Here is a 15,466-nt window from a genome sequence, read left to right as displayed (position 1 = left end):
TCAGTTGATATTCCCAAAATGAGTGTGTTTAAAAGTTATGTAGAAAAGCTTATTTAATCATGGGTTAAAATTTATTTTTATTTTAGCTACTCAAGAAATTAATGAAAGACCTTATATTGTAAAACTTTAACAATTGTATCATTTTGATAATTCACTTGTTAATAATTTGCTGAATAAATTTGGTTCACTTTGAAACTTTAAACAAGTTATGTAGTGATCCTCTTGTCATTTTTGAAGGTTTAAGTAGAAACTTCTGAAGACTTGAAGTATTAGAAATATTTACCAAAGCAGGTTTGCTGTTTGTTTACCATGAAGCTACTGAAATGTTACTTGGATCTCAGAGTTGGAATGGTTTGGGAGTTGGGACAGAGCTCTGGAAAAGATCTGAGATACAAAAGGCAAAGTAATCTGGAATAAGATTCGAAATAACCCAGAAACATAACTCCTCCTCCTCCCACCTTCATTATACCCACCTGGCCCAGGATACTGTTGGGTGAATCTTTGTAATTAAAATGTTACTGATGTACTCCAGTTTAGCAGTTCTGTTAGCCACACAGTCCCTTTCAGAATCATACAGCAAACACGCTGTCTTTTTACCATGGGTTGTCTCTGGCAAAACACATCTTATCAATGTGTTGTTCTCAATAGCGCAGTTGCTCGATCTGGTGGAGAAAATATATTTTAAACCAATAAATATTAATATTCTCTAATGTCCAAATTTCATTTTCTTTGTAATTGTTTTTGTGACCAGCTGTCTGAAAGAATTATTGACAGGTGAGGGAAGCTTCATGAAGCAAACATAGATCAGGTACTTCACAGCTACAGTCAGAATAACCCTCCCTCTACATTATAAACAAAGATTCAGTAACCCTTGATGTGGAATAAGCAGTGCTCCACTTATCAATATTCTAAAAATTAAAGCCAGGCCTTTCAGGAGTGAAAGTAGGAAACATTTCTTCATGAAAAGGATGTTGGAAGTTTGGAACTCTAGTCTCCAAATGGAACTGATGCTAGATCATTTGTTAATTTTAAAACTAGGATTGGGAGATTTTTGTTAGCTGAAGGTATTAAGGGATATTAGATATAGGTCACAGATCAGTTACAATCTCATCAATGGTAGAACAAGCTTAAGGGGCAAAATGGTCTCCTCCTGTTCCTATGTTTCTGTGCTAAGTCAAAGGATTAACAACTTTAGTCTATTCAAAAGGAACAAATATAACTACTCCTCATAGTTTACTACAGTTTGCACTTACTTGGCTGTAACATAGTCACTCATTCCTTTGACCTGAAGCACAGCGCACGATCCAACATTTAGACCAAACCCAACAATGGTCACTGTGGCCCTCCTAGATGAAGACACCCGTTGTGGTTTTATAGACTTAACAATTGATTCCTGATTTAAAAAAAATAATTTTCATCATTACTGTGTCTCTGAAACAGAAAGGCTTGCATTTCTATAATGCCTTTCAGCTCAGAATGCTCCAAAGAACTTGATTTCCACTGAAGCGCTTTTGAAGTACAGTCAGTGCTGGAATGCAGGAAACACAGCAATCAATTTGCACACAGCAAGCTCTCACAAACAGCAACATGACAAATGACCAAACAATTCATTTTCAGTGATGCTTGTTGAAGGATAAATATTGGCTAGGGAACCAGGGAGAACCTAACTGCTCTTTAAGTAGTGTTACATTATCTTTTAAACATGGCCTTTAATGCATCCTCTGACAGACAGGAGTTTTGACAATGCAGCACTCCTCAGTGCTGTTCTGAGGTGTCAGTCTGGGTTATATGCTCATACCTCTGCAGTGGGCCTTGAGCCAATGACCTACTGATTTAGAAACAGGAGTGCAGGCTACCAACTGAACCACACCCAACACCTTCCTACTCTGCTCCTGTATTAGAGAACATGGCACCAAAAGCTTTGCAGGTTCCCCCACTGATTAATCAAATGAGTTTCTACCACACCCAGTTAATTACTGGAACACAACATGAAAAAGTCAATCAGTGGCTATAATAGAACACTCATTTGGAGCATTGTGTCCAATTCTGGGCATGAGACTTCAGGAAGGATGTGAAAGTGTTTGAAAGGTTGCAAAAAATATTATGAGAATGGTTCAGGTGATGAAGGACTTCAGTTACATGGACACGCTATAGAAGCTCAGGTTGCTCCCCTTAAAGAAGCAAAGGTTGAGGGAAGATTTGATAGAGGTGTTCAAATCATGAAGGGTCTAGACAGAGTAGATAGAGAGAAACTATTCCCATTGGCAGAAAGGTTTGAGAACCAGAGACACAGATTTAAGGCGATTGACAAAAGAACCAAAGGCAACATGAGGAAAATCTTTTTACACAGTGAGTGGTTAGGATCAGAAATGCACTGCCTGAGAGTGTGGTGGAGGAAGGTTCAATTCAAAACGGAATTGGATAACCAACAGAAGGGAAAATATTGCAGAGCTGTGGGGAAAAGGTAGAGTGGGACTAGCTGGATTGCTGTTGCAAAGAGCCATTATGGGCTCGATGTGTCGAATGGCTTCCTTCTGTGATGTAACCATTCTATAATTGTATGAACCTTCTAAAACCTCTGCGTTCCTTCAATTCTGACCTCTTCACAATGTCTGATTTTAATTATCTGCCCAAAAGCAGCAAGACCTGGACAATATCAGCGATGGGCTGATAAGCAGAAAGTAACATTCATACCACGCAAGTGCCAGGCAATGACCATCTCCAACAAGAGAGAATCTAACCATCACCCCTTGACATTCAATGGCATTACCATTGCTGAACAGCCCAGCATCAATATTCTGAGGGTTACTATTGACCAGAAACTGAACTGGATCAGCCATATAAATATTGTGGCTACAAGAGCAGGTCAGAGGCTAGGAATTCTGTGGAGAGTAACTCACCTCCTGACTCCCCAAAGCCTGTCGACCACCTACAAGGCACAAATGAGAAGTGTGATGGAATACTCCCCACTTGCCTGGATGAGTGCAACTCCAAAACGTTCAAGAGGCTTAACATCAGGACAAAGTGGCCTGCTTGATTGGCACCCCATCCCCCCCTTTCAACATCTAATCCCTCCATCACCGGTGCACAGTAGCAGCAGTGTGTACCATCTACAAGATGCACTGCAGCAATTTACCAAAGCTCTTACAACAGCAGCTTCCAAACCCATGACCTCTACCACCTAGAAGGACAAGGGCACAACCACCTGCAAGTTCCCCTCCAAGCCACTCACCATTCTGACTTGGAAATATATTGCCGTTCCTTCACTGTCGCTCGTTCATAATTGTGGATCTCCCTCCCTAACAGCACTGTGGGTGTATCCACACCACATGGACTGCAGCGGTTCAACCAGGCGACTCACCACCACCTTCTCAAGGGCAGCTAGGGATGGGCAATAAAAAAATGCTGGCCTAGCCAGTGATGCCCACTTCCTGCTAAAAAAATTTTTTAAAATTGTCCCAATATTGTGGGGAGGTGGTGGCATAGTGGTATTGTCACTAGTAATCCAGAGATCCAGGGTAATCTTCTGGGGATCTGGGTTTAAATCCCACCATTGCAGATAGTGAAATTTGAATCTTTAAAAAAAACCTGAAATTAATAAGTCTAATAATAACTATGAAGCCATTGTCAATTGTTGTAAAAACCCATCTAGTTCACTAATGTCCTTTAGGGAAGAAATTTGGTCATCCTTACCTGGTCTGGCCTACAACATGGGTGACTTTTGAATGCCCTTTGAAAAGTCATTCAGTTCTCTCAAGGGCAAATAGGGATGGGCAATAAATGCTGGCCTAGCCAATAATACCCTCATCACATGAATGAATAAAAAAAATTGGCAGCCATGTTGGGCCTAAAGCTCTGGAATGCCTTCCCAAAACTTCTCCAGCTCCTGACTTCTTAGACTGGAATTGATTTATTGTTACAATCGATTTATTATTATTTGTCTGTGGGATCTGAGTGACTCTAGAAAAACCACATTTATTGCCCATCCTTATTTGCCTTAAGAAACTGGTTGGCCTTCTTCTTGAACCACTGCAGTCCTTGTGGTGAAGGTGCTTTCACAATGGCATTGTCTGATTTAATTCTTATTCATAGTGACTGTTTACAATCTGAGGGCACTTAATGTGGGACTAGAGTGTGATGTAGTTCAGACTGAGGAGGGAGGGTGGAGAGATGGAGGGAAGCTGTCTTTTCTGCGGGATATTAACTTTTGCAACAAAATACCAGCTTTATTAAATTAACCATCATAAATTGCCAGTGGTGGAATTTGAACTCAGCACCGCTGATTACTCGTCTAACCATTAGTTTACTACAGTCATGGACTCAGAGGTCATTAAAAATGGAGAACGCATAGAACAGTCTCCCACAGATTACAGAAACCTGGTTTTGATGCAAGTTACATTCCTAGACATTGTGATTCACGTTCATAACTGTAAACAAGAGCCAATCAAAGCTTTATTTACATAATTCAAACATAAAACACTATTAAGTCTGAGTATATCTTACCTTACAAATCCTTTCTGGAGAACAGAAAACACAGCCTGGTTTCTGGACATCACAACTGTAAACTGTTAAAACAGAAACCTTAATACAATTGGAATGTGAACTCCAGTGCAACAAGGAAGCTCATACACTGAAGGCCACTGATCATTACCCCCAGCCTCCATCTTAGATCATTGTCAATGACATTGAAATCACAGGTAAATCCTGGGTGTAATCAGGCTAATGATTCATTATTGTTGTTCTGTGTTATCGGCCGGGACTAATTTTACCCTTCAGTCTTATGTAATAAAAGAATAAGCAAGGCATTGACTTTGTCACCTTGCAGTTGGTGAACACAGACACAAAATGGAATTTTGCTTATGGGACACAGAACTGTTAGGCTAGAATGTATGGGGGTGGGGTGGTGTCAAGAAGATATAATAATTCTCATAATGTTATTCGAATTTAGTGTAAAATAGAGTAATAGTGGGATGTGTCTAATTGTATCTATGTGTGTGTGAGATTTAATTGAATTAGAGGCAGCCAGTCTGAGTGCTTTGATCTAAGAAGAGAGGTTAGGTTTGAAATGTTAATTAATAAACATGGGGAAGTTTAGAAAATGGGTGTCAAGGGAACATCTGCATTTTGAAATAAACCAGACTAGATTGTTTTCAAAGGCCTAGCCAGGTGAAGTTTAGAAACGGTGTGTTTCTTTTTCCCAAAGATTACTGGTATAACTTAGTGCAATGAGAGGGTTTTATTATCAGGGAGATAAAGTCCAAAGACATAGTGAAACAATGGGGATTTGCATTCAAAGAGAAAGATATGTATTAAGTAGGAGCAAGGGCTGTGTGTAAGGGACGGCATTTTTAAGATCTTACAATTGTGTGAAAAGCCTTCGGCATCTCTGCTTCAAGCTGCTGTCTTCAAAGGAGTTCAAATGAAGCTAAGAAAACTCACTTGGAAGTCACTTGTTCAGAGTATCATGTTTCTTTGCCTGGGTCTTTTAAAATTTATGTTTCTTACAGTTGCCTCAATGAAAGTATAACTGGGATGTTAGATTAGGGGATTTAGAAATTATCATAATAGTAAGTAATTTCTTCAATTAATAAATGTTTAATCTAGTTTTGTAAAAACCTGCAAGACTTGGTGGTCTTATTACTACTGAATTCAGGACACATATCTCAAAATGTATACAAATTGCAAAACAAGTTGTAGCAGTTGTTTCAAGTTTCCCTTTGGGATTTGAACAACTCAGCATTTACCATCAGCTGTGCCATAACAGAGGGGGAGGAGTTGGGGGGGCAAAAATTTGGGGGTGAGCCCGCCCCAGCTTGTGGGCTCACCCTACAGCCATTTAACGGCTGCCAGGCCGTGAATTGGCTTGAGGTGGGCTTTCCGCCCCCACCGAGTAGCAAGCCCCGCCTCCTGGAGCTGCTAAAATTAAGGCAGGGATGATGGGGCAGCCACTAGGAACACCATGGCATGGCGCTATTTTTATGGCCTCCCCCATCCGCCTGCCAACCCGCTGCCCCCAAGGGTCCATAAAATCCAGCCCGTTGACTCTGATATGAGGAGCTGGTTGTCCTGGATACCTGGAAACCACAGGGGAAGGTTTCAACCTACTCTCTGGACATTAAATTACTGCAGGGGATTGCATGTCTGTTATGGACAGTACCTGAATCTCCACTTCTTTAGAAATGAAAGAGGTTTGAAGGGATGACTTATGCATACTATTGTCAATGGTGACTCAACAGAACCTAATCCTTTAGATTCTAAAGAATTAATATTTTGTTACCTGTGATATTGTTAGGATTATCAATAACTCTGCCGGAGTTTTTACTGTCGACAAGATTCACAGGAATTATCCGCCTTTCAGCCACAAACTGCAAGTAACAATATTCATTTAGTAAGTGATCAGAGATTACTGTTACGGCCGGGATGGGAATGCGCGTATGATTCAGCCCCGCTACTCCACAGGTCGTACCATTAATTTAAAAGTTTAATTTTCTCACTAAAATAGCCAAATGTCTATTTCCTCGACTGGTGCCCAGAATAAAGGAGTTTTCAACCAGGCTTTTTGTTCTTCATAATGATTGTTTATTATAAAATGTAACGTCTCTTTAAAAAGTTGCAAGTACTGGTTAATACACATTTGTGATCAGGAAGTATAACTATCTAACCCTTCCTAAAGAATTCCCCCATCACACACACGGACATGGATACAGACAAACAGAGTTCAAACAGATAGGGTCTCTCGGCAGAGGTGGGCTTTAGAGGGTGGGTGTTATAAAATAAAGGATACATTTGCAGGGTCTCGACACTGTCAACGTGGAGTTCCCTTGTGTGAAGACGGACCGCTAATTCCAGTGGGCATCTGGACATTCTCACCAACTGGTCTCAGCTTTGCAGGTCCAAATGCAGGCCAGATACACTGAGATGTGGGTTCTCTGGCCCACAGGAGGTTGATAGATGCACACAATTTTAGGTAAGGCAGGGAGAGAGAGCGAGAGAGGGAGCCAGTTAGGGTAGCCTTCCTTCCTCAGCTTGTTCCCCAACAAGACTGCCTTGAAAACCAACAGATTCACAACTGAAGTTTTTTTTTCTCTCCCATGTGATTTCCAGCAAGTTACCAACTTTGTCTTTTCAGTTTTTCCCCCAATCAATTAAAGTGATTGCAGTTCAAAACAACAACCAGATCTTCCTCAAGTACCATGTAGGTCAGGTGATTTCTTGGAAGAGGCCTGTTTGTTGACAGTTCCAAGGTGAACTTATGACCATCTTTTAAAAAAATCCCAGGTTAACACCCAAATGTCCAGATCACACCATGTCCTTCCATTTTGTAAAAGAAAATTTCAGTCTTCAGAAATATTCTAACAATTACCTCATTAAATGTATTAAATGTACCAGCAGAGACAAAGGCTAGGATTTTCTGGTCATATCAGTGCTGGGCATCGTTATGGGGGTGGGGTGGGGGGAATGGCAAAATTTGGAGAACGGCCAAAAGTCAGATGGAAGTGTTAAACCATTCTCTCAGGTCCAACCCTGATATTACTCTCAAACCTGCAGACAAGGGTGGTGCTGTTATTGTCTGCTGTACTAACCTCTATACCTTGCAGAGGCTGAATGTCAGCTGTCAGACACCTCTTCCTACCTCCCACTGGACCACAACTTCACCACCGAAGATCAAGCCATTGTTTCCAAGACTGTCACTGACCTCATCTCCTCTGGAGATCTTCCCTTCACAGCTTCCAACCTCGTGGTCTCCCAGCCCTGTTCAGCTCGCTTCTACCTCCTTCTCAAAATCCAAAAGCAGGACTGTCCTTGCAGGCCCATCATTTTCAGTCAGTTCCTGCCTCACCAAACTTATTTCTTCCTATCTTGACACTATTTTCTCTTCCCCCGTCCAGTCTCTTCCCACCTATGATTGTGATTCTTCTCACACCCTACATCATTTTAACAATGTCCAGTTTCCTGGTCTTAACCGCCTCCTCTTCACTATGGTCACCCAATCTCTCTACACTTACAGCTTCACCAGGACGGTCTTGGGGCTCTCTGCTTCTTCCTTCAATGGAGGCCCGACCAATCCCATCCAGCATCACCCTCTTTCACTTGTCTGAACTTGTTCTCTCTCTGACCAATTTCTCCATTAACTTATTTCACTTTCTCCAGATAAAAAGTGCAGCTATGATTGCCCACATGGGCCCTAGTTATGCCTGGGGTATGCGGAACATTCCTTGTTCCAGTCCTACTCAGGCCTCCTCCCATGATTCTTTTTCCAGGACATCGATGACTGTATCGGAGCCGCTTCGGGTTTCTCATCTGGAACTGGAAAAATTCATCAACTTTGCTTCCAATTTCCACCCCTCTCTCACCTTCACATGGTCCATCTCCAACACTTCCCTTCCCTTCCCTAACTTCTCTATCTCCACTTCTGGTGATAGATTCATTGTTCAATATTCATTGCAAGCCCACCAGTTTTTTACCTTGACTACATCTCCTCACACCCTGCTTCCTGTAAGGACTCCATCCCATTCTCCCAGTTTCTCTATCACATCTATTCTGATGATGCTACCTTCCACAATGGCACTTCTGACATTTTTTCCTTTTCTCTCAGTTAAGGATTCCGCCCCCCACCCGCCACTATGGTTGAAAGGGCCCTCATCAGCATCTGACCCATTTCCCATACCTCTGTCCTCACCCCTTCTCCTCCCTCCCAAAAACATGATAGGATCCTCCTTGACCTCAGTTTTCACCCCACCAGCCTCCACTTTCAAAGGATCATCCTCCGCCATTTCTGTCAACTCCAGCATGATGCCACCACCAAACACAATTTCCCCTCACCACCCCCACCCCATCAGCATTCCGAAGGGACTGTTCCCTCCATGACATCCTGGTCCACTCTATCCCCCCTACATCTCATCCCCTTCCCATGAAATCACAGGAGGTGTAACACCTGCCCCTTTACCTCCTCCCTCCTCACTGCCCAAGTCCTCAAATGGTGATTTAGCAATGATTTACTTACACTTCTTTCAATTTAGCCGACTGCATTCACTGCTCATAATGCAGTCTCCTCTAATTGGAGCAGCTAAACGCAGACTGGATGACTGCTCTGTGGAATACCTTCATTCAGTCCATAAGCATGACCCCGACCTTCCTGTTGCTTGCCATTTCAACACACTACCCTGTTCTCATGCTTATATGTCGGTCCTTGGCCTGCTGCAATGTTCCAGTGAACCCCAATACAAACTGGAGGAACAGAACCTCATCTTCCGATTAGGCACTTTACAGCCTTCTGGACTTAACATTGAGTTCAACAATTTCAGACCATGAACTCTCTCCTCCATTTTGAATATTTTCCCCCAAATGTCAGTCTAGATCTTGTTCTCATGTTTTTGCTTTCAAACAATGTTGACTCTTTTTATGTTATTAATATATTCTGCTATTTTGCTTTCCGACTGTGTTGACTTTTATTCAGCTATTAACACCTACTCTGGGCCAAAGCTTTAGTCCTTAATACTATCATGACCACTTCCTTTGTCTTGTGTTCCATGTAATCTTCGTCATTGAATCTCCCCTGCCTCTCTAACCTATCCCTGACCTTCCATTTCGCTCCATCTGCCACTCTCCCCTTTTTCAACATCATGAAACCCATCAGATTTCTACCTCTCTCCATTTCCGAAGAAGAATCATGTTGTACTTGAAATGTTTACACTGTTTCTCTCTCCACAGATGCTGCCAGGCCTGCTGAGCTTTTCCAGAAGTTTCTGTTCTTATTCCATAAAACAGGGCACTGTACCATCGGCAGCATGCCTGCCTCCTGCCCCTGTTGTGATTTTACAAGCAGCTAGGGAGGCATTGGGAGAGTTACCTGCCCATGGACCAACTGAGGCCCTTCAGTGGACAATTAATGGACACCTCAGGGTTTCATCTCATCACCACCCTGAGTTAAAGAGAGGCCTGCGCCCAACATGTAACCTGGCAAGTTTGACCCTGCGTTTTGGTGGCCAGTCAAAGATGGAGGAGGTTCCTCCTTTCCGGACCCCTGGTGTCAATTGGAGGCACCATAACCCCCAAAGCTTCCCACCCCACATCTGAGCCCCACAGCCCCTGCAAAGTCCAACATGGCCCTCTCAAACCCCTCACCAGGGCCTGCCAGCCTGGACCTGGCGAGTTACCTATAGGTTTTGCTCCATTGCTGAATGCCTCCTTGATGCTCTTGGTGCAGTACTGGCAGTGGCCACTGCTCCTGGTGGTGCTGCTGGACCAGCAGAGCTGCCGGCCTCTGATTGGTCAATAGCTGTATGAGGCAGGACTTTCCCCGGAGAAGGGCGGAAATACTGTCTCAAAGAAATTCAAGCCCTTGCGGCAGAAAAATGGAAGTGGGGTGAACTGACCAAGTGAAGATGGGTTCACCCCGCCCTTTACACTGGGGTGCAGGGATACCACCCCCACCATCTAATCCAGCCAAGAAATGCTGACAAGCACAAACGAGGCCAATGTCTGGATTAACTGATGCTTCAAACTGAGATCCTTTGGTATAAGTGATAAGGAAAGTGGACAATCCCTTTACAGGACAGCCCAGAAAACACTGAAGTGTCAACAATACACTGAGGCCCAAAGCTGCTAAACTCCAGCATAAAGAACAGCCAGTGGATTTGATATTCTGTGAAGCGGCCTATTCATATAAAACTAACCTGAGAGAATTATTTGAAGAAGTAATAGAATGAATATAAAAAGAGTAATATAGTAGATGTCATATGCTTGGAACTTTCAAAAAGCCTTTGAGATGGACCATTTAAATAACTGAATGGGGAGCAAAGAAAGCAGAGTGTGGCAGTAAATTCTACTAACTCAGATTATAAGAACATAGGAAGTGGTATTCCATAAGGATCAGTGCTGGAACTTCTGTTATTCATAATTTGCATTAATCCTGGATTTGGGAAAAAGGTGTTGTAGCTACCAGTGAGGAAGAATGCTACAGAATCCAAAAGGGCATCAGAAAATGTACTAACTGGGGAATTTACATGTGAGGTGATGCACTTCAGCAGGAAAACAGAAACATCATCTAAAACTTAGAAAATAAAAAATTGTATAAATCATAGGAATTTATGGCATGGTGGGGGGCAGTGGGGTAGGGGGCAGTGGGGGGAAGTCATTTATCCAATTGTGTTTGTGTCATCCGAAATACAACTATTCAGCCTAATCACACTTTCCAACTCTTGGTCCATAGTCTTGTAGGTTACAGCATTTTAAGTATGTATCTAAATTGAATACAATGAGGGTTTCTGCCATTACCACCCTCTCAGGCAGAGAGTTCCAGACTTCTACCATCCTCTGAGTGAAAAATTTTCCCTAGAATCCCCTCAAATTCTTCTCCCAATTACTTTAAATATATGTCTCCTGTTTATCCCTCTCCACTAAGGGAAGTAGGTCACAAAATTCCCGAGCTGTTATAGTGCAGCAGAAGGCCATTTGGGCCGTTTGAGCCTGCACTGGCTCTTTGAATGAACAATCCATTTAGTGCCATTCTCTCACTTTCTCCCCATAACCCTGCACATTCTTCCTTTTCAGAAAACAGTCTAATTCCCTTTTGAATACTTCAATTGAACCTGCCTCCGCCGCACTCTCAGGCAGCGCATTACAGTTATTAATCACTTGCCGTGTGAAAATGTTTTTTTCTCATATCACTTTGTTTCTTTTGCCAATTACTTTAAATCTGTGCCTCGCTGATCTTGAACATTTCACAAGTGGAAACAGTTTCTCCCGATCTACTCTATCAAAGCCCCTCATGATTTTGAATATTTCAAATCTCCTCTCATCCTCTTTCCTCCAAGGAAAACAGTCCTAATTTCTCCAATCTATCTTCATAACTGAAGTTCCTTATCCCTGGATCTATTCTCGTGAATCTTTTCTGTACTCGCTCCAATGCCTTCACATCCTTCATAAAGTGCGGCACTTAAATTAAATCCCACCCCTCAGTCTCTTCTGTTTTAAAAAAAACGCCAGCCTATTCCAATCTTTCCTCATGGCTAAAATTCTCTATTCCTGGAAAAATCATCTTGTTTAAATCCCTTCTGTATCCTCTCTATTGCGATCACATCTTCTTGGAATGCAGTAACTGGAACCTGACACAATACTCTAGCTGTGACCTAACTAGTGTTTTATACAGTTCCAGCATAACCTCCCTGCTCTCATACTCTATGGCCTGAATATTGCTGTTGATGTGTGAGGGCGGGCCTGACATGCCCGACGCGCAAAATTACACCTGATGACGTCCCAACTTCGTCACACGTCATTTAGAGCTTTTGTTTGGCGGGCTATTAAGGCAATTAAAAATCCAATTAAAGTTGTTACCAACACTGCCTGTACAACCTTAAGGTTGGCGGACAGGCGAAGAGCCCAAGCGGCCTTTGCATTTTTCAGGAAACCTCATCCACGGGTGGGTTGCATTTTCCTGAAGGTTTAATACAATCAATAAATAAATTTTGCTAAATTGACAAACATGTCCCAGTTCATGTGACACTGTCACATGAGGGGACACGTGTAAATAATTTTTCTCTTTCTTTATTAAAAAATTTCAATATGTGCTTAATCTCCCTGAGGCAGCTCTGTGCCTCACATAAAATGGCGGCGCGCAGCCGATTGCGAGCGGTGATTGGCTCTGCGCCCACCCCCACCTGCTCCTGCCCAGCCCACCCGACACAGGTACGTTTCTGGCCTATGCTTCAGCTAAAAAAGAACAACATTTTTACCACCTTATCTACTGATGTGTATGTATCTGTGTGCATGTGTGTGTCTATATATGTGTGTGTGCATATTATATATCCAGTCATATTCTCTTTTTACAATTTCAGGACATCCCAAAATAATTCAAAGCCAATTAAGTACTTTTGAAATGTAGTCACTATTGTAAGGTAGGAAACGCTGCAAACAATTTGCGCACAGCAAGATCCCACAAACAGTAGAGCGATAAATAATCTGTTTTTAGGTGTTAGTTGAGGGATAAATATTGCCCAGATTACTGGGTTAAATTTTCTTGCCCTTTTTTGAAATAGTGACATAGGATCTTTTACTTCCACCTGAGAGGGCAGACGATGCCTCGGCTTAACATCTTGCCCACAAAGCAGCACTTCCGACAGTGTCGCTCTCCTCTATATGGCACTGGACTGCCAGTTCAGATTATCCACTCAGTGTCAATCCACATTCTCTCCAATATTTAATGTAATATATTTTGCAAAGCCTCATATGTATTTGAGATACAACTGTCACCATGATCACCAAATCATACAGCGTACTAGACATGGGGCTGAATTTTCAGGATGGCGGGGGCTGGGCTCGGAACACATCCCCACTGACACCAGCAGGCCTGATGCCATTTCACGCTCCAATGAGCATTGATCAGCATAAGGCGAGATTCCTGCCAGTCACTGGGAGGAAGTCCCACCTTGGAGAACTGCCAGCAAATCAGATTGGCCGGCAGATCTCCAGTCCCTCCCGGAACAGAGTTTCATGGCCGGACGAGGCACAGCTGGGAAGTGACGGAGAGGTAAGTGGCAGGCGTCCCAGGGCTGGGAGGGTAAGGGAGGCTTGGAGGGTTGCGAGGGAGGTAACCGGGGTCCCGGAGGATAGGCTGGGGTGGTGGGAGGGTAGGGCAGTCCAGAGGTAATTGGGCCAGTATGAAGGGGGCTTCTGATGGAGGCGCAACTCCCTCTCCCACCTCACCCACCAGCCCCCCACCGCCTTGCTTCCCATTACTTTAGAGTAGCCACTTAAGGGCCTCAACTGGGGCTGGGGCAGGCTTCCCCTCCCAGGCCCTGACTGCCCCATTATAAAATCCTGACCAGGTTGGGGCTGGTGGGGTCAATCCTGCCAAGGCAATTCACAATCCTCCCCCCCCCACCCCCCACCAGCCTCAGAACCTGCCGGGGGGTTTTTGGATGTAATATTCTGGCCATGGGCTATCTCGAATCAGATTAACATCTCTGTACTTGGAGGAAGGTATCGCATTTAATTGTAAAGTGTTGAATTCAAAGCCATTCTGATGGAAGCAACTACACAGTGAAAAATAAACTCAAAATGGGTTACCCACACTGACTCTAACACTGGCAAACTGATGTAACCTTTCACCCTTCAACACAAATTAATCAATGGAAGTTCAAAGTTCAAACATGAATCATGTTTATATTTTACTGGACACAGTATAACAGTGGAAGACCAAGGGGCTGCTGAGAAAGTGCATACTCATCATCAGAAAAAATCTTTAATTAATTAACCAATGTAACACATGATACTGACCTGAGGCCTGACACATTGGATGACAGAATCATTGATCCAATTGGCTGCTTCTGACTTCCCATCAAACGTACAATTCAGGCCAATATTAGCATCCTGTAAAACATTGCAATATGAAGCTCCTTCGAAGATTTATCATTTGGAATGCAATTCTTTATTCCATTACTAAGGAAATAGTAACAGGACATTTAGAAAATCATAATACAATCAGGCAACATGGTTTTGTGAAAGGAAATCCTGTTTGACAAATTGATTAGAGTTCTTTGAGGATGTAACAAATAGGGTGGATAAAGGGGAATCACTAGAAGTAATGTATTTGGATTTCCAAAAGGCATTTGATTAGACATAATATAAAATTTTATTGCACATGATAAGAGCTCATGGTGTTGGGGTAGGCTATTCACATGGATGGAGGACTGGCTAACTAACAGGAAACAGAGGGCGGGATTTAATGCCCCCCAACTCCCTGCAGTGGGTTTGGAGGCGGGGGGACATTTAATCGGGTGGTAGAGTTCAGATGTTCAGAGTAGATATTCCACAGTCTTCCCCACCGCACCCCCCAACCAGGTTAAATGCAGCCGGGTAAGGCTAATGGGCAGCCTTCTGCCTGGATGTTAATTGAACCCCTTAAGTGGGCAATTTATGCCCATCTTCTGCACCCACAAGCACCCGCATCACTCCCTGCACAAACGTGGCAATTAATCCCACTTAAGGGGCCTCACCCGCCTCCGCTGCTTTTCAACCTCCAGCAGGTGGGAATCACCACACGGGAAGACCAAAAAGCAAAACCTTTTGGAGTTTGCTTGCTGGCTTTTCAGGGGGTGGGGGCAGAGAGCGCAGGATTGAGGGGGATTCCTTTATTCATTGGCACTCAGTACCTGATCAAGGGACCAGAGATCAGGAAAGGGGTGGCTCTCTGTGATCCCCCTCGCCTTTTCTTCTGATCCCCAAGTACCCATTCCTAGCCAGTGACCCCATCCCTCACCTCACTCACCTGTGGCCTGGGTCCCTCATCGATCCAAGGCCTCTGATGGATGCATTACCAGCAGCTGCCACTGCTCCCAGTTGCCCTGACTGGCAGTGGAGAGTTGCCAGTCTGATTGGCTGGCAGCTTTCAGTGAGCAGGGTTTCAGCCCCAGGGTCTTAAACCCCAGGGAAGGCCTGCTTCATGGCAGTTAAGCACCTGATAGGC

At 43.5% G+C, this 15,466-nt stretch overlaps 1 protein-coding gene across 1 annotated transcript in view; it reads right to left on the bottom strand.

The window, feature by feature from the left end:
* The window catches only part of LOC121286102 (plexin-C1-like), a 103,554-nt gene that overhangs the window by 34,535 nt on the left and 53,553 nt on the right, over positions 1 to 15,466 (bottom strand). Inside the window, exons 10-14 of the mRNA XM_041203094.1 lie at positions 14,278 to 14,370; positions 6,278 to 6,365; positions 4,504 to 4,565; positions 1,254 to 1,393; positions 474 to 662 (exon numbers count right to left, since the gene is read on the bottom strand). Coding sequence (XP_041059028.1) covers positions 474 to 662; positions 1,254 to 1,393; positions 4,504 to 4,565; positions 6,278 to 6,365; positions 14,278 to 14,370 — 572 coding nt within the window. The remainder of the gene's footprint in view (positions 1 to 473; positions 663 to 1,253; positions 1,394 to 4,503; positions 4,566 to 6,277; positions 6,366 to 14,277; positions 14,371 to 15,466) is intronic.

Source organism: Carcharodon carcharias, chromosome 13, assembly GCF_017639515.1.
Source record: "Carcharodon carcharias isolate sCarCar2 chromosome 13, sCarCar2.pri, whole genome shotgun sequence".
NCBI lineage: Eukaryota > Metazoa > Chordata > Chondrichthyes > Lamniformes > Lamnidae > Carcharodon > Carcharodon carcharias.
This window is presented reverse-complemented; position numbering and strand designations above follow the sequence as displayed.